Genomic DNA, 26,957 nt, shown 5'->3' with positions numbered 1-26,957 from the left:
TTTCTTTTTTTGTGTCTGTTTTAGTTATTTTGTGTATTTTTTTTGGTCATTTTGTGTCTCTTTCAAGACATTCAAAGATTTTGAATGCTTAAATATCATCTTTGCCATTTTTTCATGTGCTAATGTGCCCCTCTGATTAAACACTGGCCCCTCATTGGCCCCCACAGTAAAACTGGTCTAGAACCGCCACTGCCTATCTCCTCCATCCTGTCTCCTTTTTAGTCTCTCCTCCGTCCTCTCTCCTCCGTCCTCTCTCCTTTTTAGTCTCTCCTCTATCCTCTCTCCTCCATCCTCTCTCCTCTTTAGTCTCTCCTCTATCCTATCTCCTCTCTCCTCCATCCTCCAAGCACCAATAAGAGCTTTGGGACTGGGACGGCCGTGAAGATGACGCACCAGAAGAGCTTCATGTTGAATGGAGGAGTGAGGAGACATAAAATAGGAGCTTTGGAAAAGGCCCATAAAATAAGAGAAGTGAGACGCACCCACGCGTTCCCAGAGCAACTGAATGAATCTGACGCGGTTTAATGACGTCATACGCGCGTCAACTACCTCCATGTGAACTGTGTGGCTGCTGACATGAACAACTTATTTTTGTTGTTTAGTTTATTTTCTTATATACGGGGCTGATATAAGGATGTGAAGTACTTTCAAAAGGGTTCGTTCTTAGATTAATTATAGAGAAGAACTCTTCTATTAAATAGTTTCTGCAGAGAGCAGCTAACAAGCTAACATCAACAGCTAGTCCATACAGCAACATTAGCCATCTCTGCTCTTCACACATGGCTAGTGCTGGCGTCAACAGTGGAGCTTCAGCTCAGCAGGAGGATGATGCTGGAGATCAGAGCAGTGAGAAGATAATGAGCAGTAATGGAGGAGAAGCAGCAGCAGAAAACCAAAGCGTGTCCAAAAGGCAAAGGAAGAAGCTTCTGAAGCAGCAGAAATGGGAAGAAGAGAGGGAGCTACGAAAGTAAGTAAGCTCTTTAAAATGACAATCAGCACATCATACCAATAGACATGTTATTGCATTTCTGTAGGAAAATGCATTTATGACTCTGACAGTATTAACCCTATAAAGCCTGAACCATGAAATAATTGCCAGAAAATTAAATTAAAAAAAAAAACCTGCTGACAAATAAAAAATAATATATATGAATTTGCATATATATGAATTCTAATGTGTATCATATTTGATACATTGGGTCTTTTTGTGCAATTTGTTGCTCACAGTTTGTTTTTCTTGAACTAACAAAAACATATAAAACCTAATATTTTTAACCAATTAAAACTTTGACTTTCCTTTTAACATTTTCCTCAAACATACAAAATATTTTTTTTCTCCATATAACACAACATCATACATCTGCTGATATGAAGTTTTCACACCAAAAAAAAATTTATTTCTTTGAATTATTCGAGAGATATCTCAATTTTACTCTTACCATACCTAATTATGTCAGTTAAACCTTGACCTAGTTTACCTAAATGAGAAAAAGACTGTATGTTGCTTTATTTAATGCATAATGTATGAAATGCAATAAAATGACAACTGACAAATTTTCAAATAAGTTATTGTGTAACAAATATGATACATTTGGCTTTATAGGGTTAACCCTATAAAGCCTGAACCGTGAAATAATTGCCAGAAAATTCTACATTTTCAAAACTGGAGTGTTTGTTGAACTGGCTTAACATTTTTTTAAATTCAATATCAATTTTCATATATGAATTTAATTTGGATCATATTTGATACATCAGGTCTTTTTGTGCAATTTGTTGCTCACAATTTGCTTTTCTTGAACTCACATAATCACATAAAACCTAATATTTAAACCAAATAAAACTTTTGACTTTCCTTTTAACATTTTCCTCAAACATACAAAATATTTTTTTCCATATAAAACAACATCATACATCTGCTGATATGAAGTTTTCACGCAGCAATGACAGATCCACCAGTGGAACCAGCAAATCATTTTTGTTACATCTGGTATTTTTGTGAAATTTGTTGCTCAGTTTTTTTAATCATCAATTCATGTATTCATCAGGTTTTTGATGTAGAGGTCTCAAAAACTTATGTATCAAATATGATACACTTGGCTTTATAGGGTTAAAATGTTCAAAGTGGCATTTTCCACGGTAGCCCCAGTGCATCCATAGTGCTCGTTTTGTCTATGCCACTGATTCTCCTGAGGGACAGACTTTGTGTTTGCAAGAGAATAGTCAGGAGATAAGATTGTATTTAATGTGTGATTTATTTACAAGCAAAAAATGTGCATGAAAGGCTTCATACTAAATGCAGATAATTCAGCAATCAGCAGTAATGAAACATCTGGTTTGTTACATTCATTTTTGTAATTCTGGTCATCAGTAATTTTAGTTATGGTAATATTCTACTCAACAAATTAGTTATTAAGATAGTAAAACATCTAAAAATACAACAATAGAGCCTGATCGATGTATCAGATTTTTTTAGACCCATGCCGATGATTTTAGATGGGAAAATTAATCGATATCCAATATGAAATGAAAATAGACCTTTTTATGTGGATTGTGCACCGATCTTTTTACTATGCAAATATATCCAGAGAGCTACCTTCTCAGATAACTTTATAAAATAATATTTGTCGTAGTTATACAATATACAAACAATGTATTACATTGTTAGCCAATTCTATAAATGATAACTAAGAAAATAAAGAATTAATAGGAATAAAATCAATAGCTAATTAAAAATAATTACTGTTTAGTGTCTGTCAATTGGTGAATCATTTTGTAATCATGCCTAGCAAAGTTTTGCTGCATTATATATTGTCTGAAAAAAGCAACACACTCAGATGATATCTGGGCTCTAATAAGAAGTTAGTCCAAAACAGGATACAGGGGTTAAAACGGGGTCTAAAGACAATTTTAAACAAACCCAAATATTTATTTGTGCTTTCTGCTGCAGGCAGAGACGAAAGGAGAGGAAGCAACAGCGTCGGCTGGAGAGACACAATCATCATCAGGAGGACGAGGGAGGAGAGGCCCAGACTGTCAGGAAACGTCCACGCAGAGAGGTCATACCCAGCTCACTGAGGCTGGTGGTGGACTGCAGTTTTGACAACTTAATGCTGATCAAGGTAAAAGTCTGGGCCAGGGAAATAGGGATATCTATTGGTTTGGTGTGTGTGTGTACATATATATATATATATATATATATATATATATATACACACTACTGGTCAAAAGTTTTAGAACACACCAACTTTTCCAGAATTTAATTGAAAATGATGCAGTTTAATGTCTCAGTGTACTCTGAAATTAATGCACATTTGCAACATTTAAAATTCTTTATTGAGCATGATAGTGTTTTGAAAGTAAAAAAAAGATTCAAAATCACATTTTATGTTGGACTAAAGGACTAAAAGAAGACACAAAATGACCAAAAAAAAGAAACAAAATGACAAAAAAAGACACAAAATGACTAAAAAAGACACAAAATGACTAAAAAAAAGATACAAAATTACTTACAAAGACATGAAAAGAATTAAAAAATGGACAAAATAGCCCAAGACTCCATAGAGTTAAGTTGTTAACCCATTTCTTGTTCCCTGAAAAAGGCCTACCGTACTTGTATAATTCTGAAATGTACATTATTTTTCAGTTTTTGTTAACCTTACCTTTTTTTATTTACCTCTGGCAGTTCACCACTTACCTTTGTACCCTTTCAAGCTGTTCATTTGACTTGAACTGCTTGAATTTCAATAAAAAACTGGAAAAATTGGGGTGTTCTAAAACTTTTGACCGGTAGTGTATATATATGACAGACAAGATATGAACAGGGTACTGACTAGGCCCCTTCCCATTTATTGGTCAGACAATTTATTGACCAATATCGGCTTCTTGCAGATATATCAGAATTGGTGTATAGGTTGTCAGATGTGAAAACTTTTTTTCACTGAATATAATGCAGAAAATGACCCTTGGTTAATTTAGAAATGGTGTCTTCACATAGTTTGTCATACTTTGCTTGATAATCTGGTGGCAAAAACCACAGATCAATGCAGCTAAATACAGCTGGTGTCAAGAAATGGAGCAGGCACCTTAATAATAGTTACAATTACAAGCCATAACAAAAAAAACAAAACAATTATCAACATAAGCTACCATTTTCTGAACTAACACTAACAAGAGTACCATTTTCATTATGGAACATTAAACTAAAAACTACCATTTTCCTGATACATTATTAATGTTTTTCCTCCCTAATCAGCCCGGTCGGGCTCTAGTTCTGTCTCTCCTGGCTGATTATCTTCTTGTGACTTCAGGATATCCGGAAGCTTCACAAACAGATCCAGCGGTGCTATGCTGAAAACAGACGAGCCTTGCATCCAGCACAGGTTAGTGGCTACTGACTGCCATCAAACAGTAAAGACAACCCGACTGATGAATAACCACTCCTCTCACCTCTCCAGTTTTATCTGACGAGCCTGGGAGGACAGCTGAAACAGAGCATGGATGAAAAAGACAAAGGATGGGTCAACTGGAAGGTAAGCATGATCCTGAATGATGGTTTACACAGATTTTTACAACCAAGGCTGTAATTGATAGCTGGAGACACTAGGTGGCAGCAGAGTGCTTTAATCCTGCACACATCGTATGACCATAGCCTGTATATAAATAATGGACGTAGTCACCGTGACAACACAAATTGGTTTGTGGCCCGTTGGAAGCATCATGTTCAGCGTTACACTCGTCGCCATCTTGTTTCCGATACGCCGAGCAGACCATATCTGGACTGTGGAGGATTGCGAGGGATACCCCGATTCAACAAAACTTGGTCTACATTTATTAAAAAATTCACCTCTACAAATGCCTGATCCCAATTCCACATAACTTTTCAACACATCTCCTTTTTTCACCCTGAAATATCCACATATATATACAAACACATATAAATACAAAGTACACACACACTTTCACACACACCCACACACACACATACGCATCTGTAGCATTTACATAAAATCCCCCCATTGGTCTGTCTGTCAGTCTGCTGATTTGCTTATCAGCATATATGTATGGCCACACAGCCATACACAAACCCTCCTCATACCTACTAACTGTCAGAAATCAAAGTAAAACAACAACTGGTGTTGTAAATATCTACTCTTTATTTTTATTTTTTAAATTATTTACCTTATTTTCTGTTCAAGTTGTTTGACCTTTTTTTTTGTTATGTAAATAAAAATAAAGTTGTCCTCCAGAAGTGGGGGGGGGGGGGGTGGTGGTGGGCCAAAAAAAAAAAAAAGAAATACAGACTGTAGACTGTAAATTATGATAAGCCATTATATGTCACACTATGCAGTGTTACATAACTGTCTGTGCTTGCTGTTGTTGTGTGCAGGACATCACCCTTAAAACAGAACACTACAGTGAAGTTGTGGCAAAGGACGAGCTGGTCTACCTGACATCAGACTCTCCCAATGTGCTAGAAGAGCTAGACGACAAAAAGGCCTACGTGATAGGAGGCCTGGTGGATCACAATCACCATAAGGTGAGTCTGGCTTCACAGCTGCAAGGCCCTGCTGCTTGTAATTCCTGCCTGCTGATTTGAGCTGATCACTTGTTTATGTATTTGCAGGGGATCACCTTTGAGAGGGCGAAGGAGCTGGGAATCAGTCATGCTCAGCTTCCCCTCAGCAGTTTTGTCAAGATGAACAGTCGGAAGGTTCTGGCAGTCAACCATGGTAATTCTTAGTAGCAGACAAACTGCACCAAGTGGTCACTGACCAACATTTAAGCTTTATTTATTGTCATTGTTCAAGTCAAAGTCAAGTCAAGTCAAAGTTTATTTATAGAGCACATTTAAAAACAACCTCAGTTGACCAAAGTGCTGTACAGCAAGGTTATTATAGTTAACGAAAACTAACGAAATAACGAAAACTAGAATTGAAAAAACATTTTCGTTAACTGAAATAAAAATAAGAACTAGAGTTTTTAAAAAAACGATAACTAACTGAAACTGTATTGTGTGGTTACAAAACTAACTAAAATTCTAGTGAAAATGTCCTTAGTTTTCGTTTTTGTCAACTATTTTCATTCATAATTCAGTGTTTCTATTGGAACATGCAACACATGGTGAATATGTTTACTGAGACTGGGATGTCTACACTAGAACCAAAATTCAAAACACCTGGAACTGTAAGAGTTCTTTATTGGGGCTGAGATGGATAAACCAAAGGAAATAAAGGCAAAATTTATTATGACCTCTTTGAATCTCGCACCCAACAAATAGCCCATTACAAAAAAACTAACACTAAAACTAATAAAAACTAAACTAAAACTAGCAAACTCACTCTAAAAACTAACTAAAACTAACTGAATTTGAAAACGAAAGTTCACAACGAAATTAAAACTAAAACTAATGAAAAATCCAAAATTATTATAACCTTGCTATACAGTTATTAAAATAGAATAAATCATACACAAATAGGTATAAATAAAAACAATGAAAACAATAAAATACTAAAAACAGTAAAAACAATCAAATAAAATAGAATAAAATAGTAATAAAAACTCAATCCAAAACAGTGTTAGAGATAAAAGACAAATAAAAGGGTAAAAAAAACACAGGGTTGCACAAAGAAATGCAGTTGCACTTTCTTTGTGTTTCACAAGCAAAACAAATGCAGCATAGAATATGGCCAGCATCTTAATAAGGATCTCGTATTAATCAGCCACCAATTATTTATATATAATTATTATAGTTTGATTGGTGACTCTATAGTCGTGCTTCCATCAACACATTTATATGCTCATTTTGAATATTGGCATAAGACAAGCTTGATGGAAACACCAAAATTTGACAAAACATTTGAAAATAAAAGTTGCGCTCGCTTGTGGACTACTAATGTAGAAAGTGCTTAATTAGATATGCAGGAGAGCCGCATTTTAAAATGGAAATATCGCCGACGATCAGGTTAATTTAATCGTGACGGCCAAAATTGTGAACACGATTAAAATTTGATTAATTGTGCAGCCCTCGGTGATTGACTCTATTGGTAGTTGCCGCCCTCTGTAGATTTGTTATCATTATTTTTGATACTTTTAATGTATATCTCTGTTTACTTGTTTTATTGTTGTTTAGTCTGTTGTTGTTTTATGCTGCTGTCTTAGCCAGGTCTCCCTTGAAAATGAGATCAGTGACCGAGACATAACTCTTCTGTACTTCTGTCTGAAGTCAGGGACCCATTGATCAATTAAACAATCTTAATTATGGCTGCTCTGAGAGCTTTGACTCACTTGCTTCCTCTGCTTTGGTTGTGTGTGCTTTCATCCCTTCTTCAGTGTTTGAGATCATCCTGGCATACCTGGAAAAGGGAAGCTGGAAGGAGGCGTTCTTCACCGTCCTGCCTCAGAGGAAAGGAGCAGTGGCTGTCGACCAGCACGGAACAACTATTCATGAAAACGAAGAGGAAAATTCAGACTCCAACTCTGACCCCGACACACCTGACCACACTGAGAAAAGAGCCTAAAACCTGAAAACAGAAAGATTCAGATATCTTACAGTTATGGGTAAATGTCTGGATATATTGATGCTGAGGCCATCCTCGACAGGAATATTCCTGTTAAGAAAGCATATGTTTCTTAAAAAATCAAAAAGTGAAGAGAAAAAAAAAACTATTTATGGAAAGTTTTATTTTGTGCCCCCTGTCATGGGGAATGACAGCTGATGATAATTTCAGGTTTGCTGCAATATGCAGTTATTAAAGAAAGTACTTTTTCCTTTTTTAATAAAAAAAATATATAATTTTTTGCTCAAAGCTGTCAGACTGGTGCCAGATGATTTTATTTAGCTTCAAATCATTTCTTTTTAAATAAATTGAATGACTACAACACATGACCATTATTGTGACCCTGGAATTCTTTAAATATTGTGCAATGTTTTATATATAAAATGTTATAATGTCCCCCAATTTGAAAATATAAAGACAAACTATATTATCCCAACTCAATCACTTCATAGTTGAATATTAAGAAAACCTGATTCCAAAAAAGTTGTTAAGCTGTCTTAATTGTAAATAACAATAGTATTCTCTAGTGAAATGACAACAAAGCTTCATGAACCATTTTCTTTATTTTTTGACCCCACTAGAAAATAAAGAAAATGGTTCACAAAGCTTTGTTGTCACTTTATTTATATTAACCTCTGTTTTTATGCATTCTGTTTTTATTTAGTTCCTACACAGCATCCCAGCTTTTATGCAATATGGGTTTTTATAACGAGAAGAGTCAAGTCAAGTCAAAGTTTATTTATAGAGCACATTTAAAAACAACCTCAGTTGACCAAAGTGCTGTACAGTTATTAAAATAGAATAAATAATACACAAATAGATATAAATAAAAACAATAAAATACTAAAAACAGTAAAACAATAAAATAAAATAGTAATTTTCTTGCATTTGAATTAATCTGTAACACAGTTTCAATATAACGCAACAAAGTTATGCGTAAAGCTTACACTTTTGTGAGTAAAGAGGACGATGACAGGCTCAGGATCAGAGGCAGAAAGCAGATAAGTTGGGTAAAATTTTATATTTTGAGCTGCGTTGAACAAAAATTGCAGCAAGATTAAATGACCGTGGAGCTAACACAAGATAGCTTCTTCTACACTTCATTTTAAGATGAAGTGCATTTTGAATAGCCTGCATTTATAAATTAAATAATATTACAGTTTTTGATTTTACACTTTACAAAGGAAATGTTTATTTACAAGTCTTTATTGTGGGGGGAAAAAAATGTAATTGTGTAATTATCAGACCGCCATTACATATTTCATCTTGCACACCCCCTAGCAGCAGCTCGCGCACCCTCAGGGGTCCACGCACCACACTTTGGGAATCCCTGGTCTAGATAATATAGATCTGTTGTGAAATGGACCCAGGGACGAAACCTATTTTGACTTACACACAAGGGCAAAACACACACTTGTGTTACAGATGAGGACAAAGCTAAATTGGATCAAGATAAAAGAGAGATCATGACTGAGCTTGATGTGGGGTTGACCAGAATACACTGGGTGACATGAGTAGCCTAACTGACTTAGACTGTGATGAGTCAAAGTGTAGCAGAGAAAACTATTTTAAATTCTGTTTCAAGACATTCAGGTTCACTCTGAAGATTTTAGTAACCTTTGTGTACATTGTGCAATTTCAGATAAACTACACATTATTTAATAATTAATTGAAAAAAGAATGGAATAAAAATGAAATTTCGCTTATGTTACAGTGTATAAATAAATGCTTATGTTAATTTTTGATAAAAGCGTATATAAACAGAAAAGAAGAAGACATTTAAAAAGGAAAATAAATAGCAAGATGCATTGGACACTGAAAAATAATATATACATTTAGGTATATAAGTAGGGACAGATGCAAAGGAACCTTTCACTGTGGAGTATTAGACAAATGCCCTTGGATATTCACTGTACAGTGGAAAATGTAACATAAAAAAATAATTAAAATTAAATTGTCTGTTTACAATCACTAATTCCACTTCAAATACATTCTAGAGGACCTTTAAACAGATCGAAGAGACAGACAAAAACCAAGCACACATACAAGCAAAGAAAACAGAAACAGACAGTTTTATTTTAATTAATTTTTAATATAATGTTAAGTTTTTACTGTACAGTAAATATCCAGGTGCATTTTATTATGAATTTCCACAGTGAAAAGTTCTGTACATTTGTGAGAAGATACCTGAGGTCCTCTAGGATGTATTAGACTGGAATTATTGATTGGGAACAAAAAGTTAAATATTAATTATTTTTTTATTTAATCTAAGATTTTACTGTACAGTCTATACCAAAGGCATTTTATTTTTTTTAAATCCACAGTGAATATCATGCGTGTCACACTTATTCTAAAAACTGAAAACCGCACGTTGACACAACAAATACACCACATGAAATAATTAAATTGCGTTGCGCAGAAAATGTGTTTATGTAAAGGTAATACTTCATCTCCTCTCTGCAGGTAAGAGCTTTAAACTGAAAAAAGTGAGAAAGAATGACAGAATGATAAAGTGTTTATCCTTCATGTCAGATCGGTCTGAGCAGTTTCAATGAATTTACCATAAATATCACAATACAGCGCACTACATTATATAGGTACGGAGAAGCGAATGAAGGCCCCTCATGTTATATTAATGCTTTATTTCTGAATCCTTTATTACTGAACATTTTACTGCTTTAGTTTGATGTTTAGACTCTGTGTTCTTATCAGCAGCTCAGATGTGAATGAAGAGGAGCTCCAGGCACAAATGGAAACACTTGAGCATGTTGTGAATGCCTGCTCAGTGGATTTGACTCTTCCATAGACCTTTTCATGCCCGACTAAACTGTATATGGAGAGGGGAGGAGCTACACTGACCATGTTATCCAGGTACTTGAAAACAGGGAGGGAACCTTGGCCTTAACATTGTTTAGTCAGTTACTTATTATGAGTTGACAGAAGGAGGGAAACTGAAGGCTGAGGCAGGGTGAGTGTTAATCTAATTTTTTTCTATTTTAATTCTAAAATGTTTTTGTTTTTTCAATTCCAAATTTTTCTCCGTGAAGTGTAGAGGAAAGAAATGTTAGAATGAACTCAACAGTTTGATTCGTCTGTCAACAGACAACAGTGACTTGCTGAAAACCTGTAAGCCAAGAAAATAATACAATTGTATTGTATTACAGCAGTTTCACGTTGCAAAGATGAACATTACCAAATACTTCCCCGGCCAACATTCAACAGTAAACCTTGCTAAGTGTTAAAGTTCAATAGCTTAACCTAGTTAGCAAAGTTATTTATTTAATTTGAGCCATTGAGATCATTAAGAAACCTGGAAATGAGGAGGTGAGGAACAACACTGACGAGGTGATACAGGTACTGCACAAAAAAAACAGGAAGGGGACAATAAAACAAAATAAACAATATCACTGAATGTATTTCAGACAGTCAAAGACTCCAGAGCATAAGGAGACAAAGGAAGACTGCAGAAGGCGAAGGGTTGATACAACACTGTTAATGTTTAACTGTTTAGGTCTGAGTCATCTGTGGTGAATGCACATTAACCCTTATACAAGAAAAATGCCAAGGTGCAGTTCTGGATGGGTTCATGTTCCAGTAAAACAGCGAAAAATAAAGCCAATTCACCTAAATCAGTCTCATAAAGTTACTAAACTATCAATTTGGAACATTTATTAATAATAACTTAACTATAATCAAATTACCATATTTATATTGAATAATGGTTGAAGGAATACAGAATTATTCTTTTTTTAGAAGAGGTTAACATATTGTTCAGTGTACAACATTAAAAAAGCAAAGCATACAATCTACGGAGTATAGAGCTACAAGGTCTAATCTAAGATTGTGTGTGTGTTTGTGTCTGTCTGTCTGTGTCTCTCTGTGTGTGTGTGTGGTCCTTTTCTCAGTCTTAGTTGAAACACATGAAGAAACTACTTTGGTACACATGGTTCTTGTGTTCTGAGCTGATACTCAGTGTTAGGGGTTGTCTCTCAGCAGGTGACAGTGTTTTATTACTTAATTAAATTGCATTGCACCATATTACTTAATACAACCTCATTAATACCTCTGAATCTTACCAAAGGTCAGTTTTATGGACCTTTAATTTAACAGGTTTTCTTTTAAATATTAACAGATTGTGTGAATATTTAACACAAAGAGCTAGGTTCTTATAGACATCTGCTACACTGATATTAAACCTATAACATTTAAAAGTTGAAACCCAATTGCAAAGCCAAAATACATTTTCTTTAGAAAGTTTCATGATAAGTTCCCAGATTTCTGGAATGTCCATTTTATTTAATTATTAATTACCAATTTAACATGAGATGTTTTTTGAAACTTGTACATAATTTAGAGGCCAATGACATAGTCCTGCATGTGAGTACTGTGAAAACTTTTTTTTGTTGTTTTTGTTTTGTTCTTTTACCTCAGACTGACTTCAGGTCAGAAGATGAGTGATTGTGTGGAGAAAGAGGAGGACGGAGCAGAGTCTGTAATGTCCGGCTGTCTGTCTATGAAGAGTGATCATTCAAAAGGGGAACCTCTGACCTTCAGTAATGAACCTGGACACTCAGACACAATGTAAGAACTGTTACAAACTCATTAATATTTGTGTATACTGTATTTATATGTCCTAGACTACAGGTCCGTGTCAATGACATAGTACAGAAGGACTCAGATGCACAACAAAGATCCGATTCCAATAATCGAAAGGCGTTAATTCAGAAACGAGGTCTGTACACATGCAGGCAGTCACACAGGCAAAGGTATCCAAAAATGAGAGGCAAAAGGCAGAATCAAAAAGTGGCACGACAAAGGCGACAAGGCTATGACTGTGAAATTCTTGACTGTGAGCTATGAAGAACAACGAACTGCCTATAATTATATATGGGGCTGATGGGGAGTGATGAGACACAGGTGGGAGGGACACAATCTGGGATCAGGTGCACACAGATGAGGAGGGGGGCGGGGCAGACATGGATCACAAAATAAAACAGGAAACACAAGACATGGAACATGAGGGGAAAATAAAATACTAAACAGACAGTGAAATCATGACAGTCTGCCTCAATGTTTGGACCATTTCTAACCTAATTTCAAACTTAAATAACTCAGGTTTATCTGCTAAAAGTCACAGGGCTCAAACAGTATAGAGCATAATCAACTGTTTGTAATGGGGGGTTATTATGTGCAGTAACTTGCAGAAAGTGTTGAGTTTGTATTGATAAAGTGCAGCCAGTTCAGTAAATGTGTAGCAAGACAGTCAGACAGGAAAATTCAGTTAAATTGTATTTATTAAAATAGGAGAGTAAATTAAAGGAAGGAAAGTTAGTTCCAAACAGAAAAATAACAACACTTCTACTGTTGTCTGTGACCCACTCAGCTTTCAACAACAATCAACAAATCATTTTAGTTATAACTGAATGTCTTCACAGGGGGAAGAAGAGGAGTGATGAGGAGGAGCAGCTGTCCTGCTGTGCTTTGTGTCAGGACGTCCTGAAGGATCCAGCCTTCTGCAGACTATTCATCAGCCAGTCTGCTTCACCTGGAGACTCCTCCTGTCCCCATTGTGGACAAAGATCCAGAACCAGTAAGAGTGTCAATCTGTCTGCTTCATGTCTGAGTACAGGACCTTTTTAGCACGGATATGTTAAATCATTTTTAATATCTTCATGTTTTAAGTCCACCTGAATTTTAATTGCATGTCTTTTCTGCGTAGACATACAAAATCCAAACCCAAAATAAATAAATGCATATTCAATATGTTTGGTATTTGGAATTTGAATGAATTCTCAATTTATTTATTTTTAACAATTTATTTATTAACATTTTTTCATACAGTTTACAGCATCAGTACCGGCAGTAGAACTTCAAATTCCACCCAAACCCACCCCCCTCCCAAATCAGGCCCTAAAGGCCAACTCTTGCCTTCATCCCTAATAATAATAATAATGAAAAATAAATAAATAAAATAATAATAATAAAAAGGATAATAATAACAGTAATAGTAAAGTAGATGGTAGATAAATACAATACTGAAGTAAATAATAGAAAAATAAATTAAAACCATAAAAAAATATAAAGAAAGGGGGTTAGGTTTTCACTTTTCCACAGTATGGCAGTACATTTATTTCCAGCAATTAGGAATAGCCTAGTAAAACGTGTTTTTCTTATCTTTTTAGCGGGTAAAACAGATAAATCCCCTAGCAAAATCAATCTTGAGTGAGGAATCTCAATCCCTGTGATGCCCTTAAGTACATCCAGAATATGATTCCAAAAGTGTTTCAAGTTTACACAATCCCAAAGCAGTCAAAAATCTTGACGTCTATCATAAATCAATACAGTCAAAAAAATAGCTGCAAGTGAGCAGCTCTTACATGCTATTATTGCGTTACCTTATTATTATGCTACCCCAGAAACAAGCTAGAAAGAGACACAAGATGATGTGATACAGGTGTAAATGGACCTGCAATAATATATGAGGGCTTTTTTCGTCGCTTTGGGACCACTCAAATTGCTTTACACTACAGACAGACAGACTGCATTCACACACATTCGTACTGGTGGCAAAGGCTACCCTAAACGGTGCCACTTGCCACCAGAATTCATTCATACACCGATGAACGCAGCATCGGGAGCCTTTTGGGGTTCAGTATCTTGCACAAGGATACTTCGACATGTAGGCTGCCATGGTCGCGGATCGAACCACTGACCTTCCAATCACTGGACGACCACTCTGCAATTTGTGAGCCACAGCTGCCCCGTCAGATGGTCGTTTTGTATGCTAGAGACAAAGCTACGTTCTCCAGCCATACACAAGACTTTTGGTTAAGTGCTTAAAAATTTGTACCGCTATCTGAGATGGCCTTAGAATTATTATCGTGCCACTGTTTGCTACTCTTGGCTAAATCATGAAGAACTGTTTTTACTACACCAGAGACTGGGAATAACGACACCCAGCACTGAATTCAAGATGGCTGAAATGTAGGGATGTAGCAATACTCACTGTACGACAACATAAAATATTGAATAATACATCTGCGACACAGTCTGTTTTCTTTTTAACTGAAAGCATCTATTTTCCTTTTTTAATACAATTTGAAAAACTTAGTAGTCAGCCATGACCCACTTGACCGTGCAAAAGCATTCAATTTAATGGATTATTGCCTTCAAGCAATTAATGATTTAACTTTGCATGTAGAATTGCAAAACAAAATAATGATACAGCTTTCAGTAGGAGTTGTTTAAAAATTCAACTAATACAATTCAAATAAAAAATAATGCATGAGATGGATCTAGTACCACTAAAAAAAATGCATTTTCTAAATGCCACTCAATCTCACATCTGAATTACAATACAGTGGGATACAATGAGAGCCTGCAATCAATTAAATCAAGTTTTTCTTTAGTTTTCCAAGTAACTCCAGCACCCAAAAGTAACAAACTCATTCACCATCATCAGACAGGTTTGTCCATGAGGAATATGAGCATGACAACAATTCCAGGTAGAAGCTGGGATCTTTCGGTTTTTGAAATGTCCCATGCTGTCACTTAGACCTTAGAGATATACTTTGACCATGCATGACAGCAGTGGGTAAACCCTGCATGGTCTCTCCACCTCTTGAGGGCAGTTAGAGAAGACAATAGAGATCCTTTGCAATACAAGTTACTTTCAGCCTCAATCCCAATGTTGGGCTGAGCACTGTCCACTGCATCAGTGAAAGAATCCCAAAGGACATCTTCAAGTGCTATCTTTTTGGAAGAAAGAAATTGTTCCATTCCCTGCTGATGGCATGAGCTGTGACTGTATTATAGCTCCGAGTAGCTTGTGAAGTCCATCCATCTGTTATGGAGATGCACTCGGCTTCCCTGAGGCACTGTGTCACTTTAGCTTTGGTCTCTTGAGCTGGTAGCACTGTACAACTGAAGTTTGGCCAGAATGGTACTTAGTTTGCAAGACAGCAAATTATTGAAACCAAACTGTCTTTGACGCCATCTTCACAGAAATGATTTCTCCCCTTTCTCAACTGGACTTCGAGTAATTTAACTGGGCTTAGATAAGAAAATCAGCAGGGACTTTAAGTACAAAGGATTTTACCTGTAATCAATGAGGTGGTTCAATTGTGTTTAAGTATCATTGTTGTGATATTGGTATAGCTAAATCATTTGAAGATGTATTTTAACCTTGCTTTACACAGATGTACATGCAAACTAACTCTACTAACATCTTTGACTTGCTTACACACTGTGTTTATTTTAAGCAAATTGAAAGTATATTGTATGTGAATCAGTTTGTAGTAGCTCACACAGCAACAAATGGCCCAGGCCTAACCCTAACCCTTCACAGCATGAGATTTACGACTCTTTGTCTTGAGACATGTAGACACACACAGACACAGACACACACACACACACAGACACACACACACACACACACACACACACACACACACACACACCTCTCTTTTGTAAGCCTACACTGTAGATAGTCTTAGATTAGACCTTGTAGCTCTATACTCCGTAGATTGTATGCTTTGCTTTTTTAAATATTGTACACTGTGAACAATTTGTTAACCTCTTCTAAAAAAAAGAATTCTGTATTCCTTCAACCATTACTCAATACAAATATGGTAATTTGATTAAAGTTATTAAGTTATTATTAATCAATGTTCCAAATTGATAGTTTAGTAACTTTATGAGACTGATTTAGGTGAATTGGCTATATTTTTCGCTGTTTTACAGAGTGGTGCCCTTTTTTCAAGGGGACTTAGAGTAAATCAAGTCATATAATGTATAATAATAATAATAATAATAATTATTATTAATAATAATAATAATAATAATAATAATAATAATAATAATGTATAATTATTAATAATTCTGATAGCCATCTTACCACACTTGAACCCTGAGAAGTGTTGCTCAGGTTCATCCTTACATATTTGATATCCTTGTGGGAGGGATAGCATTTATGATAACACCCCCTTTTTTTTTTTTTTTTTTACATATTTGACACCCTGTGCAAGGTACCATTTATTCATAAAAGAGGCATCCTTAATTCCCAACATTAGCAAGCTTAACAACCTCATTGATGTTGTTGCAATTGTCTGTTGTGAGGTTAGAGGCAGGTGCGGTTTGGGGGGTAGTTAGTTTGATAAGAACCGTATGTGTGTGTGTTACACACGGCTTGATTTTCATCGATGTTCATTGTAACATTTTGTTTTTACATTTATGTGATCTTTTTTTGTTTTGTTTTGCACATAAACACCAGATAAGGCAGTTTTCTTTTTTTTTCTTCTTTTTTTAGTTACTGGTGGTCTGCAGGAGGCTTTTGAAGAGCATAAGATCAGTCTGCGGAGGAGATGTGAACGTGTGACTGAAGGAAGCGATGGAACAGGAAGTGGAACCTTCCTCAACAGGATCTTCACTGAGCTCTACATCACAGAGGGACAGAGTGAAGAGGTTAATAGCCAACATGAGGTGAGGCAGCTGGAGACAGCTTCCAAGAAGAAGACCGTCCACGACACTCCAATCAGGTGCCAGGACATATTTAAAGCCTTACCTGACCAACAGGGAGACATCAGAGTCGTTCTGACGAACGGCGTTGCTGGTGTTGGAAAAACATTCTCGGTGCAAAAGTTCAGTCTGGACTGGGCAGAGGGTTTGGAAAACCAAGACGTCAGTGTGGTGATTCCGCTTTCGTTCAGGGAGCTGAACTTGATCAGAGATGAGCAGTACAGTCTTCTGGAGCTGCTCCATGTTTTCCATCCAACATTACAGAAGGTCCCAGCAGAGAAGCTCGCTGTCTGTAATATTCTGTTCATCTTTGACGGCCTGGATGAAAGCAGACTTTCACTGGATTTCAACAACAAGGAGGTTGTGTCTGATGTCACTCAGAAGTCATCGGTCAATGTGTTGCTGACAAACCTCATCGAGGGGAAGCTGCTTCCCTTGGCTCTCGTCTGGATAACATCCCGACCTGCAGCGGCCAATCAGATCCCTCCTGCATGTGTTGACAGGGTGACAGAAGTACGAGGCTTCACTGATGCCCAGAAGGAGCAGTACTTCAGGAGGAGGGTCAGTGATGAAGAGCGGTCCAGCAGAATAATCTCACACATCCAGACATCCAGGAGCCTCCACATCATGTGTCTGATCCCAGTCTTCTGCTGGATCACTGCTACAGTCCTGGACCACATGTTGACTACAGACCAGAGAGGAGAGCTGCCCAAGACCCTGACTGACCTGTACTCACACTTCCTGCTGGTTCAGACCAAGAAGAAGAAGCAGAAGTATGATGAGGGACATGAGACATGTCCACAGGAGCTGATGGAGGCTGACAGAGAAGTTCTTCTGAAGCTGGGGAGGCTGGCGTTTGAACAGCTGCAGAAAGGAAACATCATGTTCTACCAAGAAGACCTGGAGCGATGTGGTCTCAATGTCACAGAGGCCTCAGTGCACTCAGGAGTTTGCACAGAGATCTTCAAAAGAGAGAGTGTGATCTTCCAGAAAACAGTCTACTGCTTCGTTCATCTGAGCATTCAGGAGTTTCTGGCTGCAGTCTACATGTTCCACTGTTACACCAACAGGAACACAGAGGTAGTGGAGGCTTTTCTGGAGGAAGAAAAAGAAGAAGAAGAAGAAGAAGAAGAAGAAGACGAACAACAACAACAACAACAACAACAACAAGAACAAGAACAACAAGAACAACAAGAACAAGAACAACAAGATTACCCACTGGATGACTTCCTGAGGAGAGCCATGGAGAAATCCCTTAAAAGTAAAAATGGCCATCTGGACCTGTTTGTTCGCTTCCTTCATGGCCTCTCTCTGGAGTCCAATCAGAGACTGTTAGGAGGCCTGCTGGGTCAGACAGACAACAGTCCAGAAGTCATCCAGAGAGCCATCAACAACCTGAAGGAGATGAACACTTATGAGATCTCTCCTGAAAGAAGCATCAACATCTTCCACTGTCTGACGGAGATGAATGACCTCTCAGTACATCAGGAGATTCAAGAGTTCCTGAAGTCAAAGAACAGATCAAAGAAAAAACTCTCTGTGATCCAATGCTCAGCTCTGGCCTACATGCTGCAGATGTCAGAGGAGGTTCTGGATGAGTTGGAACTGAAGAAGTACAACACATCATACCAGGGACGATGGAGACTGATTCCAGCTGTGAGGAACTGCAGGAAAGCTCAGTAAGTCCAGATGTGATCATCAACATTATACAGCAATGTAAAGCTGAAGCATCAGTGTTAGAATAAAGATACACACTTTACACACATGTTAAATATTAAACCTGCACACTATAAAAGTTTTCTTAAACTACCATTAAACGTGCATATTGAAAACATTCTACATGTTTCACTGCCAATCTTGACATCTCCTATACTAGGTAAGTTTGAAGTATATGCATCAAGCCTACATTGTTGTTGTTTACGTTGTTGATTATTTTTTGGTAAGAAAAGAAGAATTAATAAAATGAAATGAAAAATGAAAAAGTGTTAGAACTGTTTATATTGAAAATGTTATATTATTTGTAATTACAGACTTTCTAGCTGTCGACTCTCTGGGACTCACTGTGAAGTCGTGGCCTCAGCTCTGAAGTCCAACCCCTCCCATCTGAGAGAGCTAGACCTGAGTCACAACTACCTGCAGGATTCAGGAGTGAAGCAGGTGTGTGCTGGACTGGAGAGTCCAAACTGCAGACTGGAGACTCTGAGGTCAGTTCCTATGTTATGCTAACAAAAAGTGTATATCTGCAGAATTGAAATTGTAATCGAAGTTTCATATTTAGTTTGGTTCATTTATTTCATGAGTTCACCCAATCACCTGGTAGGTAATTTTTAAAGCGTTTGCCTTTATCCAAACAGTCCAGATAAATAAATAAACATGTATCTCATTTTACTCTGTGCACATCTGATCCAGTTCTATAGAGGACTGAGAATGAAGCAGAGCTCACAGTCAGCTGTGCGTTGATGAGAATAGCCCCAATCTGTCACTTGAAATGAGAGTGAAGTGGGTGAATTGACCTCAGTTATTATGTGTTGTATAAAGTCCCATATATTTTATTTCGGCCATTTTTAAATTCCAAAGAAAAGATTCGTCTCAGTGTTTTTCATAATATGACATGATTGTCCTAGATAAGGGGGAAACAGTTCATTTTACCAGCAAATGGTAAATGGACTGCACTTATATAGTACTTTTATCCAAAGCGAAGACCTTCCGATCTGTGGGCTCTACCAACTGAGCCAAAGCCATCCCGGATCTTGTTCTTTCTAAAGCTTCTTCAGCTCTGAAATCATTCAGTGTTTAATAATGTGTTCAAACAGGAACTTTGTCTTCTAAACTCAATTTATTCTTTATTCAGATTGAGGAGCTGCAGGTTGTCAGCAATCAGCTGTGCTTCTCTGGCCTCTGCTCTGAAGTCCAACCCCTCCCATCTGAGAGAGCTGGACTTGAGCAACAACAAGCTGCAGGATTCAGGAGTGAAGCTGCTGTGTGATTTTCTGCAGAGTCCAAACTGCAGACTGGAGACTCTGAGGTCAGTTCACTAACTGTTACTTTTGTAGGTCTAATATGTACAAACATAATATTTCATAACATTAATTTAGTTGTAAAGTTCATTTAGTGTATTTTTTTATTTTTCTTGTACTTGATTCAATCTGCAGTCACTAAAGACTTATACTGTAGAAAATGTCTGCTGTTAAAGTCCAATCTTCCTGCCATTACCCCCTTATTACCCAGGTGATAAACCTTTCCCTTCAAGCTGGTTATGTCCCACCTGCACTCAAAACTGCTGTCATCAGGCCACTTCTCAAAAAACACACATATAATCCAGATGTTTTTGACAGTTACTAAAGCCTTCCATTAATCTTAAAGGTCCTTGAAAAAGCATTGGCTGCTCAACTTCACAACCATCTCACATTACACTTAATGAAACATTTCAGTCTGGTTTCCGTCGTGGCCACAGCACAGAAACAGCACTGGTTAGGGTGACCAATGACTTACTGATAACAGCTGATGTCGACTCCCCATCACTTCTCATTCTCCTGAATTTGTCTGCCGCCTTTGATACCGTTGACCACAACATCCTGCTGCATGGACTTCACACCAGCATCGGTCTGTCCAACTCTGTCTTCAACTGGTTCTCCTCTTATCTCACTCGAAGGACTGAGCACGTTGCCATGGGAAAGGCCAAAATCAGAGACCCACACTGTCACCTGCGGCGTCCCCCAGTACTCAGTGCTAGGACCAACCCTCTTCACATTATACCTGCTTCCCCATGGTCAAATCATCAAGAGGCATGGGCTGTCATACCACTGCTATGCAGATGACATGCAGTTGTACATAAAAGCCAGCCACTCAGAACCCTTGAAGCTCAACTTTCTCTAGCTAAACAGCTCCAAGACTGAGGCCATCCTAGTAGGCACTCCCCACCATGTCCAAAAATCCTCCATCACCAGCATCACCTTTTCCGGTCAAGATATCTCATGTCATCACCAATCTCGGTGTTAAAATGGACCCAAATCTCGCCTTCAACACCCACATCCAACAACTCTGTAAAATCTCCTTTTATCACCTCAGGAACATCGCCAAACTCTGTTTGGACAGATGCAGAAAAACTTGTCAACACCTTTGTCTCCTCCAGGCTGGATTACTACAATGCACTCCTTATCAGGATCCCCAGCAAGAGCATTCAGAAGATCCAACACATCCAAAAGTGCCGCTAGGATCCTAATGAGGGTGCGAAAATTCGACCACATCACTTCCATCCTCAAAACGATTCACTGGCTCCCTGTCTCACTCCGGATTGAGTACAAGGACGCCCTCCTCACGCACCATGTATCCATGGAACCGCCCCCACCTACCTCAAGGATCTCCTCACTCCTTAGTAAACATCACACTCCCTTTGCTCCTCCTGCACCTCCCGCCTTAAAACCCCCAGGATTAAACTCTATGCTATGGGTGATCGGGCTTTCAGCTCTGCACCTACTTGTGGAATGCCCTCCCAGACCACCTAAGGTCACCACAGACTACTGACATTTTTAAACATGGCTTGAAAACCCACTTTTTCAAGAAAGCCTACCTGCTGAAGTTTTAATGTTGTTTTTATTAACTATATGTGCTGTAGCACATTACACACTATAAATAAATAAATGTATAAATCTATTTTTTATTTTTATGTATTTGTTTTATTTATTTATTTATTTATTTATTTATTTATTTATTTATTTATTTATTTATTCTTTATTAAGATTGAGGAGCTGCAGTTTGTCGGAGATCAGCTGTGCTTCTCTGGCCTCAGCTCTGAAGTCCACCCCCTCCCATCTGAGAGAGCTGGACGTGAGTGGAAACAATCTGCAGGATTCAGGAATGAAGCTGCTGTGTGATTTTCTGCAGAGTCCAAACTGCAGACTGGAAACTCTAAGGTCAGACACCATTTTTACTTCTGTGCTCAGAGGAATATGATTAAAGTTGTGTTGATATAAAGCTGATATTATACTGATCCACACTGAGTATCTGAATGCTAAAGTCTGTTTTCTTCAGTGGTTTAGTCTGTTAACTGCGGCAAAGCAGTGTTGAGCTGCACATTTAAAACATGATTATAAGAAAATCCTCCACTGGATTATTCATTCTGAACCTCAAATACTTGTTTAACTGTCGTAGAGTTAGCCTATCTGTGATGCCAAATAAAGCTGCTGCTGCATTTGGTGGGAAGACAATATTAATTGCCTAAGATATTGTTTGAAAGATCATAGACCAATAGTTTGCCAGGGCAGGACATGACCAAAACATATGGGTTAAGTTGGCAGGGGAATTACGACATCTAGTCCGATGTAGAACATTGAATTGTATTATATTTAATTTTGCACAGGAGGTACGGGCATTTACTCTTTGTAAAGCGCAGTTCCACATGTCTTCCTCCATATCTACTCCCATCTCACCAGCCCAATCTGCCATTATCTTCACAAGGGCTGTGTTTTTTAAGAGAGGCAATACAATCATGCATTCTTGAAATTAGCCTTTTTGAATTTACTGTTAACAATAACATTTCGTCCAAGCTTGATACAGCACTTAAGGAAGTGGCTGAATTTATGTGATAAGTCGTCAAAACTGGCAAATATTCTGTTAATGTGCATATCTTTAAATTTAGAGATGATTTTTCTTTGCCAAAGAGAGAACGCCATGTCTATTCTGGCTGGAGGGAAAAGGTGGTTGTTACTTATGTTAAGAAGATGTTTAAAGCCAAAGTTTTGTCTGAATTGAGACCATATCTTGAAAGAATTAACGATTGGATTGTTTGAGAGGTGTGAGATGGAAATGGGGAAACTGGAGGTGTCCAGGGCTGCAAGAATTGTTGACGTACAAGACATAGCTTCAAAACGGCACCAGTCTGTGTCTGGGGTTTAAAGCCAAAACAACATATTATTGAATTATTGAATGTTTGCAGCCCAATAGTAATAGCAAAGATTGGGAAGAGAGAGGCCTCCTTGAGATTTAGCCTCTGTAGAAGTTCTAAACGAAGCCTGGGGTTTTTACCATTCCATATAAACGAGGTGACAGCTTTATCAATACATTTAAAGAACGTTTTAGGTAGTTATGTTGGAGTACATTGAAAAAGGTACAGAAATGTTGTGAGTACATTCATCTTGATACATCCTACTTTTCCTGCCAAGGTAGAGTATTTTCCATTTCTCCAGATCAAATTTGTTTTTTCCCCCCAGTAGTTTTTCTGATAAAGGCTCGGCACATCTCTTGTGACATTGATACCCAAATATTTAAAGCCATTTTTAGACCTTGTGAATGGTAATGCCCCATCCTGAATTTGAAGAGCTAAGTTATTTATCATGTAGAACTTTTACTGAAGTTCAATTTATATCCCGAAAATGTACCAAATTTTAATAGAGCATGGGTAATATGACGTACATTGAGAATGGGGTCTGATACGTATAACAATAAATCATTGGTATATAAAGATAATGTTCTTCTCCTCCTCTGAAAAATGCCACTGAATGCTATTGAGGATTTAAGTGTCATGGATAAGGGCTCTATGGCCAAGGCAAATAACAGTGGGCTGATTAGACAACCCTGACTGGTTGCCCTGGACAACATAAAGTACTGTGACTGCCTGCCATTCGTAGTTATAGGGGGCTTGGGTGAGTTGTACAGGAATTTGATCCACAAAATAAAATTGGGACCATACCAAAATTCCTGTAAGCACGCAAATAAAAAAGTCCATTAAGCTCTGTCAAAAGCTTTCTCTGCGCCCAGAGAAATAACCACCTCAGGTACCCTACTAGATGCAGGAGAATGGATAATATTTAAAAGACGATGCATTTGTAAATAAGTGTCGCTCTGGCACGAAGCCAGTTTGGTCAGCAGTGATTACATCGCTCATTGTGGTTTCTAAGCGTAGGGCAAGAGTTTTTAGTAAGATCTTCACATTGCTGTTTAAAAGGGAGATGGCTCGGAGCCACACTCTGTACTATCTTTATCTGGCTCAAGCAGAAGAATAATTGATGCTTCAGGTAGTGTTTGTGGTAGAGACTCACACGAAAAGGTGAGTCTACATACATATCAAGTAGGACTGGACATCATTTATTTGAAACATCTTTTTAGAATTCTATTGTGTAACCATCTGGGCCAGGTCCCTTGCAGCTTTGCATTGCCATTATTGCATTAATAATTTCAAAATGTTTTAAGTGGAGATCAGTCTTTGTCCTATGCGTTATATTTATGGAAGGAGCTTGAAGATTGTCAAAGAAATAAACACCTTGCGTATGAAATTATCATTATCCCAATTAGGGGCGTATACATTAACATAAATGACAGGTTTGTGAAGAAGAAGGCCTGATACTATGACAAAGCGTCCCTGCGGGTCAGATATGACAGGTATAGCACTGAACTGGATTTTTAATGTGTTAATATGGCTGTTACACAACATCATTTATTCTTAATTCAGGTTGGTTGGCTGCAGTTTGTCAGACATCAGCTGTGCTTCTCTGGCCTCAGCGTTGAAGTCCAACCCCTCCCATCTGAGAGAGCTGGAGCTGAGTGACAACGAGCTGCAGGATTCAGGAGTGAAGCTGCAGTGTGATTTTCTGAAGAGTCCAAACTGCAGACTGGAGACTCTGAGGTCAGTTCACTGTTACTTTTATATATCTAATATGTTTCATCAACAATGGAACATCATTTTTGTACAAACAACATTTCATAACATTCATAAAGTTGTAAAGTAAATTTTGTTAATGTTTTATTTTTCTTGTTGTAAAGTTAATTTTGTTAATGTTTTATTTTTCTTGTACTAAATTTAATCTGCAGTCACTAAGGACTTTAAATAAACTTTGTTGTTATTTGTCACATCTGTATACAGAAGATCCTCTGAAATAATGTTTGATTTAAACTGATGAAGTCATTTTAATGTTTTCAAAAATAATGTGTCATGAACATTGATCCTTCAGAACACACACAGCTGTTTAAGGATCAATATAGAATTGATCCTTTAATGACAGAACTGACAGAGAGCAGCACCATGTTATTAATCGTGTTGACATGAATAGTTTTATGAATGTTGGGGTGACATTTGGATGATGTCTGCAGAAGGCTGACATCATGATGATCCCCAAAAACAAAATTGTGGGGCGTCCCGGTGGCTCACACTGGTAGAGCGCTTGCCATGTAGGCTGAGGCTTTTCTGCGGCGGAGCTGGGTTCGAATCCGGCCTGAGCTCCCTTTGCCGCATGTCTTCCCCTCTGTCACCCCCTTTCACTCTGTCACTGTCAATAAAGCATAAAAATGCCTAAAAAATAATCTTAAAAAAAAAAAAAAAAATTGTAGTCACTCTATCCAATTTAGAGAAAACCTCATTGATTATGACACAGTAATGTTAAGCTGCACATTAAAACCCGTACACATCTGATTGGATTATAAACATATTTTTATCTGCATCATTTATTCTTTATTCAGATTAAGGAGCTGCAGTTTGTCAGAGATCAGCTGTGCTTCCCTGGTCTCAGCTCTGAAGTCCAACCCCTCCCATCTGAGAGAGCTGGAGCTGAGAGGAAACAAGCTGCAGGATTCAGGAGTGAAGATGTTGTGTGATTTTCTGGAGAGTCCAAACCGCAGACTGGAGACTCTGAGGTCAGTAGAGGGTTCCAGCAGTATCAGCTTTAACATCACATATATACGTATATCTGTCCATCTGTTTGTGTAGTTCAATATTTTCATAACAGACTCCACATTTGTAATATTTAAAGATGAAATATGTTTAATTTCTCTGGAAATAGCAAACGTGAGATCGCAGTGCATTTAATGTATTTTACAGCTGGGAAATTTTAGTTTTCAGCAATACCAACTATGTGATAGTGGGACGATGAGAGAATTATCAAGAATACTTTGATCACTAGATGTTACATTTACAAAGTTTGTATTTGTACACATTTACAGCACGCTCAGGCAGGCAGACAGTAAGCTATGTTCTTTAATGCACAGTCTCAGAAAACACAGTTCAATCACTACAGGCAGAGAGGGGAAGCTTCAATCCGAGAGCAGCCTCTGTGTGCTTGGGGTGAGCGGGGAGGAAATGCCACTGGCAGATGACAGAACAGGCAGGTGAGTGTGGCAAGGACAGGCAGCCAACTCTCACAGACAGTTTCATGCCAGGGAACAGTACCGTGGCGAATGGAGATGCTCCCATGAAGCTGGGGCCAGCTTGAGGACCAGGCAGAGCGGAGCAGTGGAAAATTACCAGCAGACAGGCAGGAGAGGAACAGATGTGACAAATACTTTGCAAAAAGACGTAGTTTGGACAATCAGAGAGTCTTTGACTGATTCAGAAAGCTAAAGATTTTGTTTTCAAGACACTACATTTACATACTACATTTAAATCTTCTGTAAATAGATTTTTCATGTCTTTGTAAATTATGGAATGGGGGCTGTAAATTGTATAATTCTCTGGTTCAGGAGATTATACTGGATGTGCTGCATCACTGACTGACAGCTGATTAAGGGAGTCTCTGTAAACGCTGATTTATCTCTTGTTTATCTCTTGTGTTGTCTGTCGTCTTCTCTCATTAGCTGGTAGTGATCTCCAGTAAAGTCCAGTCCACCATCCTCCCTGTGTGTTCCTCTGGATCTGACGGTATCTGGACTGCCCTGCTGTTGCTCTGTCCTTCTACACAGTCTATTGTTGGGATTGTACCACAGGTTCCCTCATTGGTCAAGCCAGTCTTGACACCACAGGGGGTCCACTGGTCTGCTATAAGGGGACAAGTCCCTTCTCCTCTCTCTCTCTTTCTCTACTGCTCTTGCTTGGAAGCAGCTTCTTCAGGAGGGGATCCAGAGGCCTGGATTCACCAGCCCCCCTCCTCCCTCACCCCTTGCTGAGATCCTCTTCTCTTC

The 26,957-nt window shown here is 37.9% G+C and overlaps 2 protein-coding genes across 2 annotated transcripts; both read left to right on the top strand.

Moving 5' to 3' along the window:
* The first annotated feature begins 474 nt into the window (after positions 1-474).
* trmt10a (tRNA methyltransferase 10A) lies at positions 475-7,644 on the top strand. Its single transcript, XM_059354587.1, has 7 exons — positions 475-967; positions 2,948-3,119; positions 4,308-4,379; positions 4,455-4,529; positions 5,387-5,536; positions 5,624-5,729; positions 7,330-7,644. The coding sequence occupies exons 1-7, from the start codon at positions 780-782 to the stop codon at positions 7,515-7,517; spliced, it is 951 nt and encodes a 316-aa protein (XP_059210570.1). The 5' UTR covers positions 475-779; the 3' UTR covers positions 7,518-7,644.
* Positions 7,645-18,222: 10,578 nt separating this feature from the next.
* LOC131989378 (NACHT, LRR and PYD domains-containing protein 12-like) lies at positions 18,223-26,721 on the top strand. The gene is made up of 7 exons (XM_059354583.1): positions 18,223-18,751; positions 19,103-19,276; positions 19,924-20,097; positions 21,812-21,985; positions 24,520-24,693; positions 25,524-25,697; positions 26,634-26,721. The coding sequence occupies exons 1-7, from the start codon at positions 18,315-18,317 to the stop codon at positions 26,638-26,640; spliced, it is 1,314 nt and encodes a 437-aa protein (XP_059210566.1). The 5' UTR covers positions 18,223-18,314; the 3' UTR covers positions 26,641-26,721.
* The last annotated feature ends 236 nt before the right edge of the window (positions 26,722-26,957 follow it).

This window comes from Centropristis striata, chromosome 17, assembly GCF_030273125.1.
Source record: "Centropristis striata isolate RG_2023a ecotype Rhode Island chromosome 17, C.striata_1.0, whole genome shotgun sequence".
Classification (NCBI taxonomy): domain Eukaryota; kingdom Metazoa; phylum Chordata; class Actinopteri; order Perciformes; family Serranidae; genus Centropristis; species Centropristis striata.
Note: the sequence above shows the minus strand (reverse complement) of the source record. Positions and strands in the feature narration are given on the sequence as shown.

Coding starts and splice junctions, on each gene's coding strand:
- trmt10a (XM_059354587.1), top strand. CDS start 780: ATGGCTAGTGCTGGCGTCAACAGTGGAGCTTCAGCTCAGCAGGAGGAT. Junction 968..2,947: donor GAAGAGAGGGAGCTACGAAA/GTAAGTAAGCTC, acceptor TTTCTGCTGCAG/GCAGAGACGAAAGGAGAGGA. Junction 4,380..4,454: donor GAGCCTTGCATCCAGCACAG/GTTAGTGGCTAC, acceptor TCACCTCTCCAG/TTTTATCTGACGAGCCTGGG.
- LOC131989378 (XM_059354583.1), top strand. CDS start 18,315: ATGGAGAAATCCCTTAAAAGTAAAAATGGCCATCTGGACCTGTTTGTT. Junction 20,098..21,811: donor TGCAGACTGGAGACTCTGAG/GTCAGTTCACTA, acceptor TTCTTTATTAAG/ATTGAGGAGCTGCAGTTTGT. Junction 21,986..24,519: donor TGCAGACTGGAAACTCTAAG/GTCAGACACCAT, acceptor TTCTTAATTCAG/GTTGGTTGGCTGCAGTTTGT.